The following is a 19,057-nucleotide window of genomic DNA, read 5'->3' as shown; positions in this document are numbered from 1 at the left end:
GCGGTACGCGGGCCTCTCACTGCTGTGGCCTCTCCCATTGCGGAGCACAGGCTCCGGACACGCAGGCTCAGCGGCCATGGCTCACGGGCCCAGCCACTCCGCGGCATGTGGGATCTTCCCGGACCGGGGCACAAACCCGTGTCCCCTGCATCAGCAGGTGGACTCCCAACCACTGCGCCACCAGGGAAGCCCGAACATTTTTACTTTTAAATTCTGGTCATGTTGCTTTAGAAACAGGAGTTGCTACTTTTTCTTCCTCTGTTTTATATAATATCAAATGCATTAATCATCAAAAACTTTATAATAAGCATGTAAAATATCAAAGATTATTTAAGACACTGGGTGTGGTAGATTGTTTACAAAAACATCCACAAGTATTCCCTTCCCTGTATTACTCATACTCCTTTTTGATGTGATTTTGCTGTTCCTACTGTCCACAGGTGAAGTCTCCTGGCCTTGTGACCAATAAGAACATAGTGGAAGTGAATTTTTTTTTGAAGCAGACTTTATTTTTTAGAGAAGTTTTAGGTTCACAGAGAAATTAAACTAAGGGTACAGAGATTCTCCATAGGGACTTTGTGCCAGTTCTGAGCCTAAGCTCCAAGAGAACGTGTGTGCTTCATTTTCTCTTTGAACTTCACCCTATGAACAAACCCTGGTTAGCATACTGGAGGATGACAGACCCCCATGGAGCATAAGGACCATCCAGATAAGGCTAGCCTAGGCCAGCCAACTCCTACTTGACAATGTGGCTACCATAGATCCATAAATGAGACTAGATAAAGAATCGGCCAAAAATGGGCAGAAGACCTAAATAGACAATTCTCCAAAGAAGACATACAGATGGCCAAAAGATACATGAAAAGATGCTCAACGCTGCTAATCATTAGAGAAATGCAAATCAAAACTACAATGAAATACCACCTCAGACCAGTCAGAATGGCCATTATCAAAAAGTCTACAAATAATAAATGCTGGAAAGGGTGTGGAGAAAAGGGAACCCTCCTACACTGTTGGTGGGCATGTAAATTGGTACAGTCACCATGGATAACAGTATGAAGGTTCCTTAAAAAACTAAAAATAGAGAGCTACCATATGATCCTGCAATCCTATCCTGGGTATATATCCAGAGAAAACCATAACCTGAAAAGACACATGCACCCCAATGTTCACTGCAGCACTATTTACAACAGCCAAGACACGGAAACAACCTAAATGCCCATTGACAGATGAATGGATAAAGAAGGTGTGGTACATATATACCATGGAATATTACTCAGCCATAAAAAAGAACGAAATAATGACATCTGCAGCAACATGGATGGACCTAGAGATTATTATACGAAGTGAAGTAAGTCAGACAAAGACAAATATAATATGATACCACTTACATGTGGAATCTAAAAAAAATAATACAAATGAACTTATTTACAGAACAGAAACAGACTCACAGACATAGAAAACAAACTTATGGCTACCAAAGGGGAAAGATGGGGGAAAGGGATAAATTAGAAACTTGGTTGAGTAAATACACACACTACTATACATAAAATAGATAAACAACAAGAACCTACTGTATAGCACAGAGAACTATACTCAATATTTTATAATAACCTATATGGAAAAAGAATCTGAAAAAGTATATATATATATATATATATATATATATATATATATATAAAAAACTGAATCACTTTGCTGCATACCTGAAACTAACACAACATTGTAAATCAACTATACTTCAATAAAAAAAATTTTTTTAATTAAATAACAGAATTGGCCAACTGAGCAACTTGAATGATTTTGGATTATTTCCTTAGTATCCATCTATATATACAGAATTGACAAATATAAATATATTTTAATAGATTACATCAATAATTATCTACATTTCTTACTGCCATAGACTGAATGTTGTGACATACACCCCCCCTCCAAATTCACACATTAAATCCTAATGCCCAATGTGTGGTATAGGGGGTAGAGGGCCTTTGGGAGGTGACTAGGTCATGAGGAGAGAATCCTCATGAATGCAATTAGTACCATTACAAAAGAAGCTCCAGAGAGCTCCCTTGCCCCTTTCATCATGGGAGGTTACAGCAAGAAGACGGCCATCTATGAATCAGGAGGTTGGCTCTCACCAGACATTGAATCTGCTGGTGCCTTGGGACTTCCCAGACTCCAGAAGTGGGAAAAATAAATATTTGTTGTCTATAAGCTACCCAGTCTATGGTATTTTATTATAGCAGCCCAAATGAACTAAGACACTTATTAACTTATACCCAATAGAATGGTATAATGGTGTTTAAAAAATAATAAAAGCCAAGTGATTCTGATTGAGGGCAAGTCTATTCATATTAATGAAAGTCTGAATTTTGGTGTGTTTAAAAACGGTATTAATTTCAAGTCTATACAATGAGTTAAATTATTTAAGTGTTCAAAATATATATCCAACAGGGTCTATAATTATTTATACATAAAATTCACTTGTACTAGAAGTATCTAATATTTTAAAATAGCCTTTTCATAAAATCAATTATAACTATCTCTTACAATCTTCATTCATTTATCAAACAGGGAAGTATCAAGCACTAAGTACATGTACTACGTGCCAGGTTCTGTTCAAGATGTTGAGAACATAGTGGAGAATAAGGAAGCCCAGATGTCTATGCTCTAGTTTACTTCCCAGCAGATCTTGCTTAACACTGCTAAGTTTCTAAGCAAAATCTTTTGAAATTTCAACTATTAAATATATTTAAAGATTTGAATTAGGATTTAATTTTAAGGCTAAAATATCTACTACTTTATCCCATATAAGCACATGAAAATAAGTAGTAACTAGCACTGATTAAGAAAAAATGCCTCCTCAAACTAGTTCCCAATTACCATGATATGCAACATGTTTAACTATCCCAAAAGTATACATAAATGATGTAGAACCAATATAGATCATAAATAATTAAGTAATATTAAGGTTTTTTGCTGAGAATAATCAGGAGACTATTAAGTTTAAAGAAATTTGTTTTCAGAGCTTTGGTACTGAAATAGGCAAAATTTTGGAAATGTCTCCCAAAATTTTCAAAATTCTTATCTGTAGGTCATTTAATTTTAAACATTCATGATTTTCATGCTTTCTGTGCTATCAGATCTAACATATATTAGTTAAAGGAAGCTACCACTTTAAAGTAGCTTTCCAATTTGATAGTTCCCAAGTATAAAACACAAAGACACTAGCTTTGATAGTTCATCAGCATTGCAGCTAACTTGTTACATGTACAAAAAAGATGGAGAGGAGTTTCCAAATAATGAGTTACCCTAATATAAATGAGAAGATGGTAGAAAACAGACACAGATAGACAGATACATAGATAGATAGGCAGATAAACCAACTGACCCTCAGTTCTGATAGTGGTTCTTAAAAGTACTGGGATTGGGGATGGACAGACATGAGACATCAGTGTACTTGTAAGGTTCTATTTCTTAAACTCTAAGCAGTGGGTACAAAGATATTTGTTTTATTAATCTACATTTCGGCATGCCTGAAATATTTAGTAATTAAAAAAAAAAGACTCACCGATCAATTACAATTTCTTTCTGCCTTAGTAGTCCTTCTTTTATTTTCAGCACTGATTCCCACTTATTGAAATCTTGATAGCCAGGAGGTGAATAACTTTGACGAGATGATCCAGTCAAAACCTGCACAAACATGTTTAAACTATTAGTATACTAAAAGTGGCTAAAGGGAATATTTATATGTCACCTTGTATTTTCCCAGTGATTTTCATTTTAAAAAGAATAGAGAACCGTCCATTTGATTTTTTTAAAAAACCATCTTAAATCACACCTGTGAATACAACATAACTTGAAGAATTTCAAGGAAGTTCTAAAGTAAATGTACAAATCTAATGAAGAATTGGTGACAAGAGAACATTATTATAATACTATATGTAAGATCCTGTTCTCATTACCTTGTGGAAGCTTTCTGGAAATAAGAAAGAAATCATTGCCTAAGGAAGGAGTACAATAAAAGAACATACCAAGGCTAGACTGTACAAGCATTACCAGAAGGGTTTCCACAAGGGAATAAAAATAGTATATGTAGCATTCAGACTTCAAATTGTCATTCATCACATCAACCTTTAATTACACTGAAATTTCAAAAGCTAAAATATTTTCACGAAGTAGTAAATATATCCATAGAAAATGACTATTAAGCAGATAATCTAGATGATTGCTGGTCTCCAGTGTTTATTATATATCATTAAGAAAAAATTCGATTTAGACTTTAAGAAAAATTTAAGATATTTAAAACAGATAATAACAAAACCCAATACAGCAGATATCCTCAAATTTCTATCATTGAAACAAAATCAAAATTTTAATACTGGTGGTACTGGTTGAACTGTGTCCCTTCAAAAAGATGTTGAAGTCCTAACCCCTAATACCTCAGAATGTAGCCTCATTTGGAAATAGGGACTTCACAGATATAGTCAAGATGAAGTCATGAGACTGATGTAAAAGGGGAAATCTGAACGCAGACATGCACACAGAAGACTATGTAAAGAGATACAGAGAGAACACCATGTGAAGATGAAAACAAGAGATTGGAGTAACACAAACAAGCAAAGGAACACAACAAGACTGCCAGAAAACCACTAGAAACAGGCCTGAAACAGATTTTTCTTCATAGCCCTCAGAAGGAACTAACTTTGCTGACACCTTGATTTTGGACTTCTAACCTCCAACACTGTGAGACAATAAATATCTGTTGTTTAAGCTACCTTGTTTGTGTCCTTTGTTATGGTAGCTCTAGGAAACTAGTGAATTTCCAATACAACTGGTAAATCAAATAGGAAAATAAATTCCTTGGCAAGCTAAGAGATGCTATATAAACACCACAAAGCAACTTTAGGACAATCAAATGTGCAGCAAAATTTTTTATCCTTTGTTTTCCAAAGATGCTACTGACAAGACCTACTTCTGAATAAACCACTAACTGGGTGACATCAACTAGTCCTAGGTTAAACCTTTAAATTAAGATGATTGTCAAGTAATACTAGGACAGGATGTTTCAGGCAGCACAAAGACAGCACAAGGTGATCAGATTAAGAAGCGTAGAAACTAGATAACAGGGTATATAACTTTGTCAGATGGTCACATATTTGGAGTCTAAGTGACACATAGGGTTACAGAGACAGGTTAGTCAGAGATCTGGTCTTTGAATTTCACTCTTTCTCTTGCCCAACATATAGCTCAGGCTGATACTGGGCCAGTACGCACCAGTACAGATATATTAGTTGTAGCAGTACCGAAGTACTTTCACTGTGGTTGAACACTAGCTGCTGCCCAAACCCAATCCTGAGAACTTGACATCATCCAACAAATAGTTACTTCCTGGCATAAAAAGGGGCCCGTGAGACACTACTTATGGCATCCTTCCTGATTGGTTGGTTTCCACTAGTCAGCCCCTCAAAATTCCCCCACCCCAACACTACCTACCAGCTTATATTTAGTTGGCAGAGCTAGGATTCAAATATAGGCAGCCCAACAAAAGAGCACCACACTGTCTCACTCTTTCTACTATGGCCCAGTTGACCAAGAGGTATTTCAAATTTCATAGCATTACAGGAACTGGAAAATATGTTTGAAAGTAATTGCTCTTAAAAACCAAGAGAAGATTAAGCACTATAAACAATATTGTTGATATTAAGAGAAAGCCTATGCTTATTGCAACTCCATGTTACTTAATGACTATCAGTTTAATAGGTACTCATTTCATGAAATTTATTTTGTCAAACTGTAGCTCAAACAGGAATTCATTAAAACTGGTAAAAACTAAGCAAGACAAAAGACCATATCAATAATTCCAAAACTCAACATAAGATGTGGAAATTATCAGAATGATATGGTGAACCATTTGTGCTATAATTTATAATACTAAATATTTAATTTATTTGTAGTATAAAAGTGAATATATATTTTATTTATATATTGAATTATATATTAATATCCTGATAACAGGTTACAGATATTTTAAATATTGGTTTTTGTATATTGTTACCATGCCTAACAAAAAACTTCTAAGATAGCTTGAGGATCTATGGTATCCTCTTCCAAAACTTTATAAAAGGTTCCTCCACTGCTGATTACCACAAATCAGGAATGACCTATACCATAATATTTTAAGCTATGCTTTACCTTACATATCTTGTACCTATTTCAATAAGACAAGTGCCTAGACAATAGATGATGATCTTTTCAAGAAGACATTAACTATTCTATTCTTCCACCAGTCATCTGCTAAAATTTTTCCCATGGCTGACAACTTAAGGAAAAGCCTTTTCTTGTTTTATAAAACTTCCTGGCATGAAGAAAGAGGGAATAAAGAGAAGAAACAAGTAGATCTGCAAGACAAAAGCAAACAACAGTACTACTTGGTTTATAGCACCTGAGTCACCAACAGGATGGAATGCTGAAGTACTTGCCAGATACATCCAGTGAATATACATAAAACAAAACATGAAACTTTATTCTTCTGATTTGTAGCTCCCTTAACCTAAACCCTTTAGAAAACAAAAATTGACCCATAAAACTGAGCAAACAGGAATAAAGGAAAGGAACCCTTTCTCTGTAATTAAGATGCAATAAACAATTACCAAATCAGCAGCATGGCAGTCTTCCTATGAAACTTTAATCCTGATTCATAGAAGTAGTTTAAAAAGGAGAATGAATCCTGACACACAACCTAATGCTGCAGGTGGAGTTACACGTAATTTTAAAAACCTGTTTATATCTACCTATCACTGAAAATGACAATTACGGAAACATGTTACCTTTTAAGGCTTTTGTAATGAGGCCATAGGGCATGCTATACTAAATGAAGTTATAGAACACAATTTGAATTACCTAGCAAGAGTTATTAAAATCATATTGTGACATCTCAAAATAGCAAGGCAGCTACTGTACCTTTATGATTTTGCATACTATATAAACAATGCTGTACTACTAAAGATATACAGAAAAGAAACAACTGAAGAAATTTTATTTTTATTATAATTTATAGCAAATTGGAAGTTTGTATCCTCTGACCAACATCTCCCCATTTCCCTACCCCCTACCCTCTGGTAACCACCATTCTAGTTTCTGTTTCTATGAGTTTGGCATTTTTAGATGTCACATACAAGTGACATCATACAGTATTTTTCTTTCTCTGACTTATTTCATTTGGTCAACTAACTTCCGAAGGGGCAAAGCTGATTAAATGGGGAATTGAATTTGGTATCTAATCAAAAGAAGTGAAAACATATGTCTACAAAATCCTGAAGGCAAATGTTTAATCACCCAAAACTGGAAACAAACCATTAACTGATAAATGGATAAACAAACTGTGCTACATCCACAAAATGCAACACTAACTCAACAAAAACAAAATATATACTAACCATGGGCCTAGACTTTATTTTTCTCTCTACCTCAAAGTAGGATTGAGGGGAAATGAAGGGCTTGCCTGCTGGGGGAGAATATGTAAGTACTCAAAGATGCTCTGTAGATGATACAATGCACTATCTCGGCTATAATTTCCTATCTATTCATTGCTACGGTGCTATCCTACATAGGCAAATAATTGAGAGATAAATGACCAGATGAAGTAAATACTGTACACCAAGAATGCAAAAACAGAGTTGGAAATGAAGGGTAGCACAATATGCTACCCCAAAATACGACTGTAGGAGTTCAGGACACGCCACCATAATTAATGACATATTAATTATTTTGAGCTGTAGGCACTTGAAAATGAGCAAATGCAGGGAGAGGCTTTTTCTGAACTCCACTCTCTGCCTAAAGACAGATCCTCCCAAAGGAACTCAACTGTCATAAATCCCCTCCCTGGGAGTTTCATCAATCTGGGAGGATTAGCTCTTGTCACAGGAAAGGAGACTAGAAGCAGACATTGCACCCAGACAAACTTTCCCACAGGAGGTTATCGTCTTTCCTATCTATTCTTCTAAGGGCCTATTCAACTCTCCTAAAAATCGTCTATTGTCCCCTGAGAGGCCTGCATCCCTCCTCTGCTTTTCCTGAATTGGGTGGTATTTAATCATGAATTCTAAAGCCACCTCTCTGAGTTCCTCATTTTCGTACACAAGGTACATAGGTTAATAAACTTCTATTTGTTTTTTTCTTGTAATCTATCTTTTATTACAGTGGTCTCAGCTAAGAACTAAGAATGGTAGAGGGAAAATTATTTGTCCTCCCCTATAACCATTACAAGCTGGTTCTTAAGAGTTGTCAATACTTAAGAAGAACAAAGAAGCCTTCTCTTAAGATGGGACAATGCTGCTTCCAAATATGAAAAAGAAGAAAGTATTTCATATTGAAATAACCTCTCCCCATAACCATTAGTAACACATTTTTATCCCAAGTAGTTAGAAAGCAATTAAGAATTTCTATTCAATTAAATCCTAACTGGTCATGAGAGGAATACCATTTTGTGGCAGAATTTCAAGTCATCAGTCATGTTTCTACTTGACTGTAACCAATATAAGTAATCAAGGAGAATATAATTTAAACATATGAATATATAATTTATATTTATAGCTTGTGAATAATAAAACTGTAACTAGACATGAACATGAAGTCTAAAAGATAATTATCAAGGCATATAACTGTGAGCTAACTTCAAGCACGGAACAGAAAGGACATCAACAAAGTAATGAATATTTCAAAATCTGTACAGCAAAACAAGGACAACTTTTACAAGTAAACATATTTTATACATATTTGGTAGTTACCAAACTCAGGGAGGGAAGGGAACTCCTCATTTAGATGTTTTACCTAAAAATACATAAGATACAATTGTTGCAGTGGTGGTTTAGAGGAGAAAACAGTAGACTAGCCAAATAGTCTAGCCAGTAGACTAGCATAACTCTTCTGCATCTAGAGCCCAACCACCCAGAGATATAACACATATATTGGCACCTCTTATTGTAAACAGCAAATTCCACTCTCATAACTGAATAGGGAAAACAAGCATCTACAACAATCCCAAACATATCTATTTAGATGAGACCCAGATGCTATGAAAAGTTGCCAAAATATGTCATGTAATGGTCAAACATGCTTCTAAAATAAGCTCACTATTTGCATCTGAAAATAGTTCCAAATTCTTTGGCTTCAGCCTGGACAAATACTGTTAAATTTAGATAATCTAGTGCTGCCACACTTAACTAGAATACAGCCTCTGCAGTTCTTCAAGTTTGTTATCTCTCTTTCATTTGCTTTTGTTCCTTAGCTCATTCACCACTCACAACATGTCAAATAACACAGCAGATCTTCCTCTCTTTCCTGGAATAGTCTATCTGAAGAGATACTCTATGAGTGCTTTTTGGTAAAAGGATCAGGACACCTCACCCAGAAGTAAGTTCACAAAGCTCAATAATGAAGATGAAAATAAATTACAAATTACACAGAGTTTAGAGTTTTTATTCAACGAGAAGGAAAAACACGGACTATATGATTACTGAAAGAACTGTCATTAAAATAAAATCTGTATCTTACATATTATATTATTACTAAAAGAATGTGCATTTAATAAAAATAATCTGTATCTTAACTAAGCCCATGTAATTATTTACGGAATGTATTACTACATATTTCTTTAACAAAATAAAAACAAATCATATAAAAAAATTCTATCCATAACCTCTTCATCAGAGTGACTAATTATAAACAGAAGTATGCATCTTAACTCTTGAAACTTAAAGAAGGAACTGAGTTTTTAATGATCTCATTAGTTCTTCAATTTGTCTTTATAACTAACTCTATAATGCTATTTTTGCCATCCTAATATGCTTTACTGAAATAACAATGCAAATATATCAAGTTACTTCAAGGGTAAAAGACCCTAAAAAAATGACAAAAAAGAAACTAATGAGAGGAATATATCCTACATTTTATATCTTAAAAATACATGTACATGAAAATAAAGAGAACCCTAAACATATTAGTGATTCTCACCATGCTAAACAACTAAGTTACTATTAATGTAACTATTTTCTTTTGGAGGAAGGGACACTTTTCCTCTCAAAAATCAATCTGGTTTATGTCTAATCTGTGTTAGCATGAGCATGTTTTCTAAAAATGCCAACAAAGGAATGATCTATGCATGAAACATGATCTCATTACAGTTATAATGCAAAAGTGAAGCGGGTAAATGATATATCCAAGATTGAGGAACAAATCATTTTCCCTAAGAAATCAATTAGAAGATTGGGGGTGGGGGGGTGTTTAAGTCTTCAAATTTAATCATGGATTTTACTTATAAACAAATAGAACGTAGCATTTTCCAAAGGTTTTGTATAATTACTTAAGGATAACAAATGTACCAGACTACAGAACCAGATTCTACTAAAACGGAGCTGTAGCATAAGCGCTAACATATTTCACTTATTTTTAAAAGCAGATTACCAAAATATGTTTTATCAAGTTTTTTATCATATTGTACTATTGAGAGATAAAAGAAAAATATATAATAATACATGTGTTTGGGGACCAAAGCACTGCCTACATTATTTTAAAAATGAAAGGATTTTTCTCAAAGTATACAAAAATAATTATTAATGATGGTTATTTTGTGAGCAGAGAGGGAGGAGGCTTTTACTTTATATCAGTTGGGATTAACTGACTTTGCTTACCATACATGTACTACTTACTTCTTTTCGGACAGTGTAATTATGGGCCATTAAATACTTTATTCTTCCATATGTTAAAATTACTGTTTTTTAAAAAAATATTTCAAGAGTCAACAATGGGTAATCTTCTCAGGGTAAAATTGTTGAGAGGAGTTTAGAGGGGCAACTTGATTGCTGTTCAATTTAAACATCCTTTCACATATTTTGCTAAAAAGTATAAGCACCAGAAATGTTAGAGATTTTCTTTTTTGTCATGCCCAGAGTCTAGTTCATCCCTAGCCCATAGCACACAATCAACAAAAAGACAATGACTAACAACAATCCCTCAAGTATATTTCTCAGCCTTCAAAAGAATCCAAAGTTATTTTGAACAGCACAGACAGGTATTGTAATTAGAGTGACAGTACTTATGACAGTACTTACGGCAGTGGTTCCTTTCCCACTTTAGTCTGCATCACGATAAGCTTGGCCTTATTCTTTTATAACTCCTGGTACTCAGCACAGAACCTGACAATATTTGCTAAATATTAAGCAATCTAAAAATTTACAATCTACAAAAGTCTACCATCCCTGAAATTACCATTACTTAAAAATCTCTACTATCATTTTTAGAGCAATGATATACATAATAAAAAGAAATGTATATACTCTAAAGATTAGAGTTCAAAGATCAATCCACAAACTTACATTTGAATAAAAATCATGCTTTCCAGCTCTTGAGGTTCAGCCTCATTTCTTTCAGACCCAGGAAATCTCTGAATAATCTACATAACTAATTTAATTTTAGTTTGCATTTTAGAGATACATTTGAAAGAAAGTCTTCAGTGACCATACTGTGTTTCTATTTTGTAGGTGTAAAGTCTCAAGAGCATTTTCTGATTCTCAAACAATCAGTACACAGATTCATAATGATCCAAATACTGAATTTTTAGATATTTTATGTTTTTAAGTTAGATTTTAAAAATCAACATATTATGCTGGAGTCAACAATCAACTCTTCAACTATCCATGGCCCTAACTAAGCAATAAACCTATAAAAATGAATACATTAACAGGGCAGTCTGATAAACTTTGCCAAAAGTATGCTCTTGATCTTAATGCTAAGGGCTGGTCCTGGAACCTACTCACCACCTTTGACCAACTCAAGGGCAAATGAAAACCCCAGATGATGACATGTTCACATCCTTTTGCTGTGCTATATAAGCTTTTAATTTGGAGATGGGTTAAGGAGGAAGTACAGATTACTGAGATATAGCAAAACAATGTACAACTCGCAGTACATTAAACTGCTGATAAAAAGTTACAATGTCTGCGTATTAGAAAGTTGGGCTTATTAACCTTTTCCACTGGGACATCGCTTGCTTTATAAGATAAACATGAATTTTACATATCAAAATCCATTTTACATAACCTTTTCAAGAATGCATCTATGCTGAAAATTCAAGGGTCAGTTGGTCAGTTGCATTTGTATTCCATACCTTCCTTTAACTTATCCTTTTACAAGCTCACTTGTAATGGCAAAGTAACATTAAAAATATCCATTAACCTTAATTTCCAAGGGATTAGCAGTGTGAGGAGTAAAGAAAAAATAAATCAGTCCCTATTCATGAAATTTATGGTAAAGAAAAAATACCTACAAAATGTATAAAGTCCCCCTCTAACTTCTGCTTTATCTGAGTTTCCTGAATTGCTAAGAGATATTCACTTATTACTTATGCAATTAAAAATTAAGAACAAACAAAACAGGCTTCTCCCTACCTATTTTTGAATAATAAAGGCATTCCAAAGGAACAAGAAAGTAAGGAATAGATTCCAGATAGAAGAAATAACACACACAAACGGCAGAGTTGTCAAATATGGTGGGAATAGATGACAACACCAGATTAGAAAAAACCTCTGTATGCAGTGCTGGAAAATTTGGGGTTTTAATCTTGAGGGACATGGTGATAATAAAGAAAAGTTCTCAGCATGTGAGAACCAAATTTACCCTTGAGAAGGCAACTTGGATATCAGGGTAAAGAAGTGGAGAGGCTCAAGACAGAAGGTATATGTAAAAGTTCAGACGAGAGCTGATGAGGCTATGTGAACACAGATTTCTAACTGGCAATCTGCATTTGATTTCTTAGTGGACCAGAGTCTGGGAGAAGACAGAAAGAAGGATGAGTCTCAAATTTCCATTTTGGATGACAAAATAAATAATGATGCCATCATAAAGATTGGGAATGCAAGGAGCTCAGTTGCTGGGATGCCAAGCACAAAGATAATGAATATAAGGGACGGGGTGGGACTACAAATTATTGAAGTGGATTAGAATCTTCCTAACAAAGGAACAACATCATGGTCTACAGAGTTCTGAAGCAAGTATCTGGAGACCTGAGGGTTGTTTTTTGTTGTTAAATTGGTTGTGTGTGTGTGTGTGTGTGTGTGTGTGTGAGAAAGAGAGAGAGAGAGAGATTTTCCATTTCTTATTTTGGCTTCAATTCTGCCAGCTTCTTTCGTATAAAATATGTAGTTCTCTTAGAAATCATATTGCTTCTTACTACATGTGCTAATTTGACTCTCGATCCTGAATTTTCTTGACCTCCTAGTGTTATCTTGCAATAGTGGTTAACTTTCAAATGTTAAATGTTTCACCTGTATATTACTTGTTTACCGATAGACAAGTTCCTTAAAAAGCCGCAGAACATGCTATAGCATTTCTTTCCATCACTTAGAGTGTATTTTGTACGTTTCCCCCAAATTGTGTAAACCTACATGACAAGCCCCTCCCTTAAACTAACTGGCTTCTCTTGATGTCAAACTTCCCCGTTGCTAACTGGGATATTTAATAAGGAAAGAGAATCTGTCCAGAGTTCAGCACTTACGAAAAAATAAAATGCTTGAGCCTTCAAGTATCTGACAAGTCAATTTTAAAAGCAAATCTACCTCCCTAAATGATCAAGTTTTATAAGTTACTTTATTATTGGTCTTTTTTACCCACGACTTGATGAATAACTCCTATTCTCTCTTCTCTATTACCTTAGGCACTTCCCCATCCCCTAAGTCTCAGACTACTAGTCTCATCATTTTTGCTCTTAGATGTTTTTTTCAACTAATCCTTCTTTAGGTAGCTTTAAATTTTAAGGCAGTAATTCTCAAACTTTTAATAGAACAGAACCCTTAAGAGTTAGGTAAAATCCTTGGGAGTCTAGGGGGTCTAACCTTAAAAAGCTCCCTATCTTTGAAGTATCACAAAAATTTATTCACAGCTTGCATTTTGCTGTATTATATATTTAAGTATTAAAATGCTTTAATTCTGTCACCACTTAAATTATCTTTTTGTCAAAAAGTTTCCAGAAAAAACAAAGGTCTACCTTGAAGCTTCTTTTGCTTCTGACATACCACTACAACTTGAAGTTTAAATACTCAGCGTAAAAAAGATTTTTATACATCACAATTTCCTTTACATAGAGTTAAGTAAAATTATAAGAACTTTTAAGGAATACATAATTTAAAATGCCACAAAACTATAAAAACAAATGTAAAGAACTTAACCCAGGAATCAGAATAATCATTTACTTGGGTAGGGAAGATAGGGGGAACATGGCAAGACCATGTGGTTAGGTATAAGTTATTAACATCCCAGCTTATGTTCAGGTGGTAATCTTAGAGGTGCTTTTATTTTTCACTATTAAAATAAAATAAAAACTAAATAATTACATAAATAAAAGCAGGTCTTGCAATATTAAGAGTATATAAAGTAACATGAATTATTATGAATCCAATGAGCAAAGAAAACAAAAATTAAAAAAAAATTTAGAGGCTCAATTCAGGAAGCATGGGCTTATGGTTCCACCTTCCTTCAGTCTTTACAAATATACTTACATCATATTTAAATGACAAGAAAGTTTATTTTCTCAGTTACTGTACTCTTATCCCCAATCTCTCCCAATTATTCTCCTCCTCCCCCATGATGAGCTTTAAAAGTGAGAAGAAGTTTTTAACTGTTTATAACACTTACTTCTGCAGAATCACTCATTCACTAACACCTTGCAATCTTTCCTCGTCCCCCTTTATTCACTCACTCATCCAATCATCCATTCAGCCAATATTTACGAATTGCTATAAGCCAGGTTCTATACTATAAGGAATAAAGAGGGTATAAATTGGATAGTTATAGAGTCATATAAGTTATATATAGTTATAGTTACATAAGAGTTATTGGATAGTTCTCAAGTAGCTTGGAATCTAGTCTAGGCAGATATACTAATAAACACAATAAAATGAGACATAATAATAGGGGTAACATGCAAAAGTATATAGCATAAGAGAGGGCTGCACAGAAGACATAAATTGAAACTAGCACTTTAATGGGAATAAAGGTTAGTAAGGGACATTCCTACAAAAAGTGAGGAGGCTTAAAATAGAACAACAGCCTGTTCAAAAAGCCGCAGGCAGCTGTACAAGGCCACAGCACAGGATACAAGGGAATGTGATACGAGACAAAGCTGGAAAAGCAGTGCCTAAAAAAACAAACTAGGAGGTCTGGATTTTAGCCTGTTTGAGAACTCAGTCTTCTTTCCACAAAGGGCTGCCCCATACTACGACAGAAACAACCCCCAGCATAGGACTTCTTAATTTTTTGTGCCATGGACATTTTTTGGCAGACAGCTAAAGCCTACTGACCTGTTCTCAATGTTTTTATATCATAAAATACATAGGATGCCAAGTAATTTTTATAGACACTCCACTCTTAAGGTAGTGAAGCGTAAGGGTGGGCTGTGCATAGTAACTTTCTTCTGGAGAGTACAGTAAGGAGGGAGAGGGAAAAGAGTAACTTTACCATGGAGAAACTTGACGAATACTTCACTTCAGCCAGGTGATCAAGGTTAACGACATCGGTAAGTCATGCTGGTAGTTTGTACACTCGATATATGATGAAAACGGCACTTTACCTCTCTGATCTTCCTCTCAAAAACACATTAACCAGCCCTAGCCATGAGAGAAACATCAGACGAATCCCAACTGTGGACATTCTGTAAGAAACGGTCACAACCAAGTGGACCAAAGGAGGCACGACTACTAAATGTAATCTGGTGTCCTGGAAAGAATCCTGGGCAAGAAAAGGAACACCAGGGGAAACAGGAAATCTGCATAAAGTATGGGCTTTAGTATCAACACTGGTATAACCGCTGTGAGAAATGTACCATACTCATGTAGGATGTGTTAACAACAGGGGACACTGGGTATGGGGTATACAGGAGCTCTCTATGTTTGCAATAAGTCTGTAAATTTAGAACTGTTCTAAAATAAAACTTTAGGGACTTCCCTGGCGGTCCAGTGGTTAAGATTTCATCTCCCCATGCAGTGGGTGCGGGTTTCATCCCTGGTCGGGGAGCTAAGATCCTACATGCCTCACGGCCAAAAAACCAAAACGTAAAGCAGAATCAATACTGTAACAAATTCAATAAGGACTTTAAAAATGGTCCATATCAAAAAATAAAATAAAATAAAACTTGAAAGAATTAAGTGAGATACATAGGATTAGAAAGGAAATAAATTACACTGAAATAAATATTTTAAAAAGAAACAAATTTGTGTTGTAATATTTCTGCTTTTCTTTTATTTTCCGTTTCTGTTATGCTTCTTTATTAATGTATTAAATAACAATATATTTACAGGCAGGTCTAATTTTGTAATTTCAAGTGGTATGAATGTAAGCAGTATTTCAAGCTATCTGCAACAACTATACTATATGAAATTACCTAAGATTGCTAACGGCTGACAGTCAAACATACTGCTAATACTTCTGCAGTTTGTGGCCTACAGTCAAAACTGAAGAAATGCTAAACCTCATTTAGAGTTTAGTAAAAATAAAGATGTCTAACATTTTTCCTATCCAAGTTCAAAGGGCACTGAACTCTATCCATGGACTGCAGATTAAGAATCATCTTCAAAAGGAAAATAAGTGCTAACACTAAATGGACACTGTGTTGCAAGATCTCTAATAGTCATTATACATACTTCTTCTCATTAAATCCTCACAACAAACCCATTCCACAGATAAGGCAGCTTCGACAAGTTTGTATAAGGTCATGCGGCCAAAAATGGATTCAGACTATAGTCTGACTCTAAATGAAGATTCTGACAAAGCGTCTCCAAAACCACTTTCTGGCCCCTCACTGTGGAATTTTTGAGGAACAATCTACTGACTATACTGCAGCTCACCAATGCTCCTGGTAAGCAACTTTCTGTTTAGGCAATCAGCCTAAAACGAAGGTGTAACGCTTCCTAGAGCTCCATTTGGAGTAATAATAGAGATCACCATCCTCAGCAGCAGCAGCAGCTAACCAAAACGAAAAAGGGAAACACAGAAGCTCCCCGCCCTTGCACCAATCCGAAAAGTAAATTTTCATCTCCATTTTCCAACTCTAACACACAGTTTGTTAGTATCCTTCTAAGGGTGTGTGTGTCCGCCTATATATGCTTTTAAGCAAATCTGCCAACATGTGAAATATCTAGGCCATATTTTATTTGGTCTGTGGAGGTTTCTTATACAACTAAGTATTACTAATTCTATTTTCTTAGAACTAGAGGTGCAACTACAATGATCTGTCCCCTAAGCTTCACTTTCAAATGAATGTGTAGGTGAACTTAAAGCAGACTTTCTAAAAATAGTTTGAGTTTTCAGTAATTCAGCTATCTCCATCTTAAAATTCCCTAGTTGACATATACTACTCTCTGAAATCCATGTCCAGATTATGACTTTCCCCCCACACAGCATGCCAACCTATCAGAGAATTATAACTGAACAGATCTGGATTTAAACCCTCAGTCTGTCCCTTAGCAGCTATGTCATCTTTGACAAATTACTGTAAACCACTTTAGGGTTATATTTCAAGGCCCTAGGTTTTGTATTTCAGTAATCATTGGCAATTGTTAATAATAAGAGATCCTCATTATGTAATGACTGAAAGAAAAAATGCTTGAATAGCACTGAGCAAACTGTGAAACATTCATGCAATTTATTTAATTTGGGGTTTTACTTTTAAGTTGTAAAATTTTCCCTTAGCAATGTTTACAGAGGGCCTTTGCTGAATGTTATTTCTGATAGTTTTACTTGATTCTTTAAATAACAAGAGATTTGTTCTAGCAAAGGATTTATCTTTCTTTGGAAGAAGCCAAAATCATCTCCATTTAAGGACACATAAGCAGCTGCTGCAAGGGCTTTTAGTCACCCACAAGAGAGTGAAGCAGACTGGGTTCACTCTGCTGTAAGTATTCTAAAAATTAAAAATAACAAGTAGCTTCTCCAGAATTACAGTCAAGATTTAAGAATTAGAATCTGGAGGTGTGGTGATTTAAGTAAATCTAATATATAAACAAAAAAATTAGAAAAAACAGGAAAATGATGCCTGGCTTGTCGAAGGAATCCTTTTCTGTTCTCAGAAGTTCAAAACATCATTCCATTTACTAAAATTTCATTTACACAGTAATTTTCAGGAAAACAACTACTGCATTAAATGAGGCACACCCTTTCAGAAGTACTAAATTTCCAAACACATGCACACCTATTGTCAATAAAGTATCACTAGCTAGGATGCCACTGATTAGTGATTTGTGATTATTTCTTTTTTGCTAGAAAGTTACTCTTGATACTGTCAGCTTATTGGAATTTTAGTAAGATTTTACGGTAAGTTAATGTAGCTGTTAAAAAATCCTAAGTACTTAAATGTGTAAACAGTAACTTTTCTTGGGGTGATATCTATCAGTTCAAATGAGAATTACTATTCATAAAAATGTTGTTAAAGCCCTAACTGAGAAAACACAAAATTTTTAAAACCAGAATCAGATTTCTCAGCCTGGCTTTCTCACACATACTCTTCTCCCCCATACACACGTAGGTATGAGAAAAGAAGAAAATAAGTCAGGAAAAGGTAAAGAATTTGATTCTGTGACAATGTTTAATTACTGTCTTGCTAGAAGCTAACCTAATGAAGCTGCAGTATTAAAGCAACAGCAACAACAAACTCAATGAAAGCTGTTTGGCTTAAGCCAGTATTATTATTCTCATTCTATTAAAATTCCTATTACTTTATTTTAGTTCTTCAACATTATCACCCTCAGTTTACAATTACTTCTAAGCCTGAAGATGCATGAACCTCTAAAAAAGAGCTTTCTACCACGCTGAACTTACTTTTTCACTTATCTCCCATATACTTTTTAAAATAAAGAACAAAAGGCACAAAGTGTTAATGACCTTTCCATACCTAAGGTTAAGATAAATGACATTCTAAAAAGTTTGGTTGTGATAAGACTATGGCTAACCAATCATAACTTCAGAATTCCTGCGTGACATCATAAGACCTCCCTAGAACACTTTTTCT

The 19,057-nt window shown here is 34.7% G+C and overlaps 1 protein-coding gene across 1 annotated transcript in view; it reads right to left on the bottom strand.

Moving 5' to 3' along the window:
• The window catches only part of CEP85L (centrosomal protein 85 like), a 155,243-nt gene that overhangs the window by 63,513 nt on the left and 72,673 nt on the right, over positions 1-19,057 (bottom strand). The window contains exon 4 of the mRNA XM_060167295.1: positions 3,575-3,696. Coding sequence (XP_060023278.1) covers positions 3,575-3,696 — 122 coding nt within the window. The remainder of the gene's footprint in view (positions 1-3,574; positions 3,697-19,057) is intronic.

This window comes from Lagenorhynchus albirostris, chromosome 12 (assembly GCF_949774975.1).
Source record: "Lagenorhynchus albirostris chromosome 12, mLagAlb1.1, whole genome shotgun sequence".
Lineage (NCBI taxonomy): Eukaryota > Metazoa > Chordata > Mammalia > Artiodactyla > Delphinidae > Lagenorhynchus > Lagenorhynchus albirostris.
This window is presented reverse-complemented; position numbering and strand designations above follow the sequence as displayed.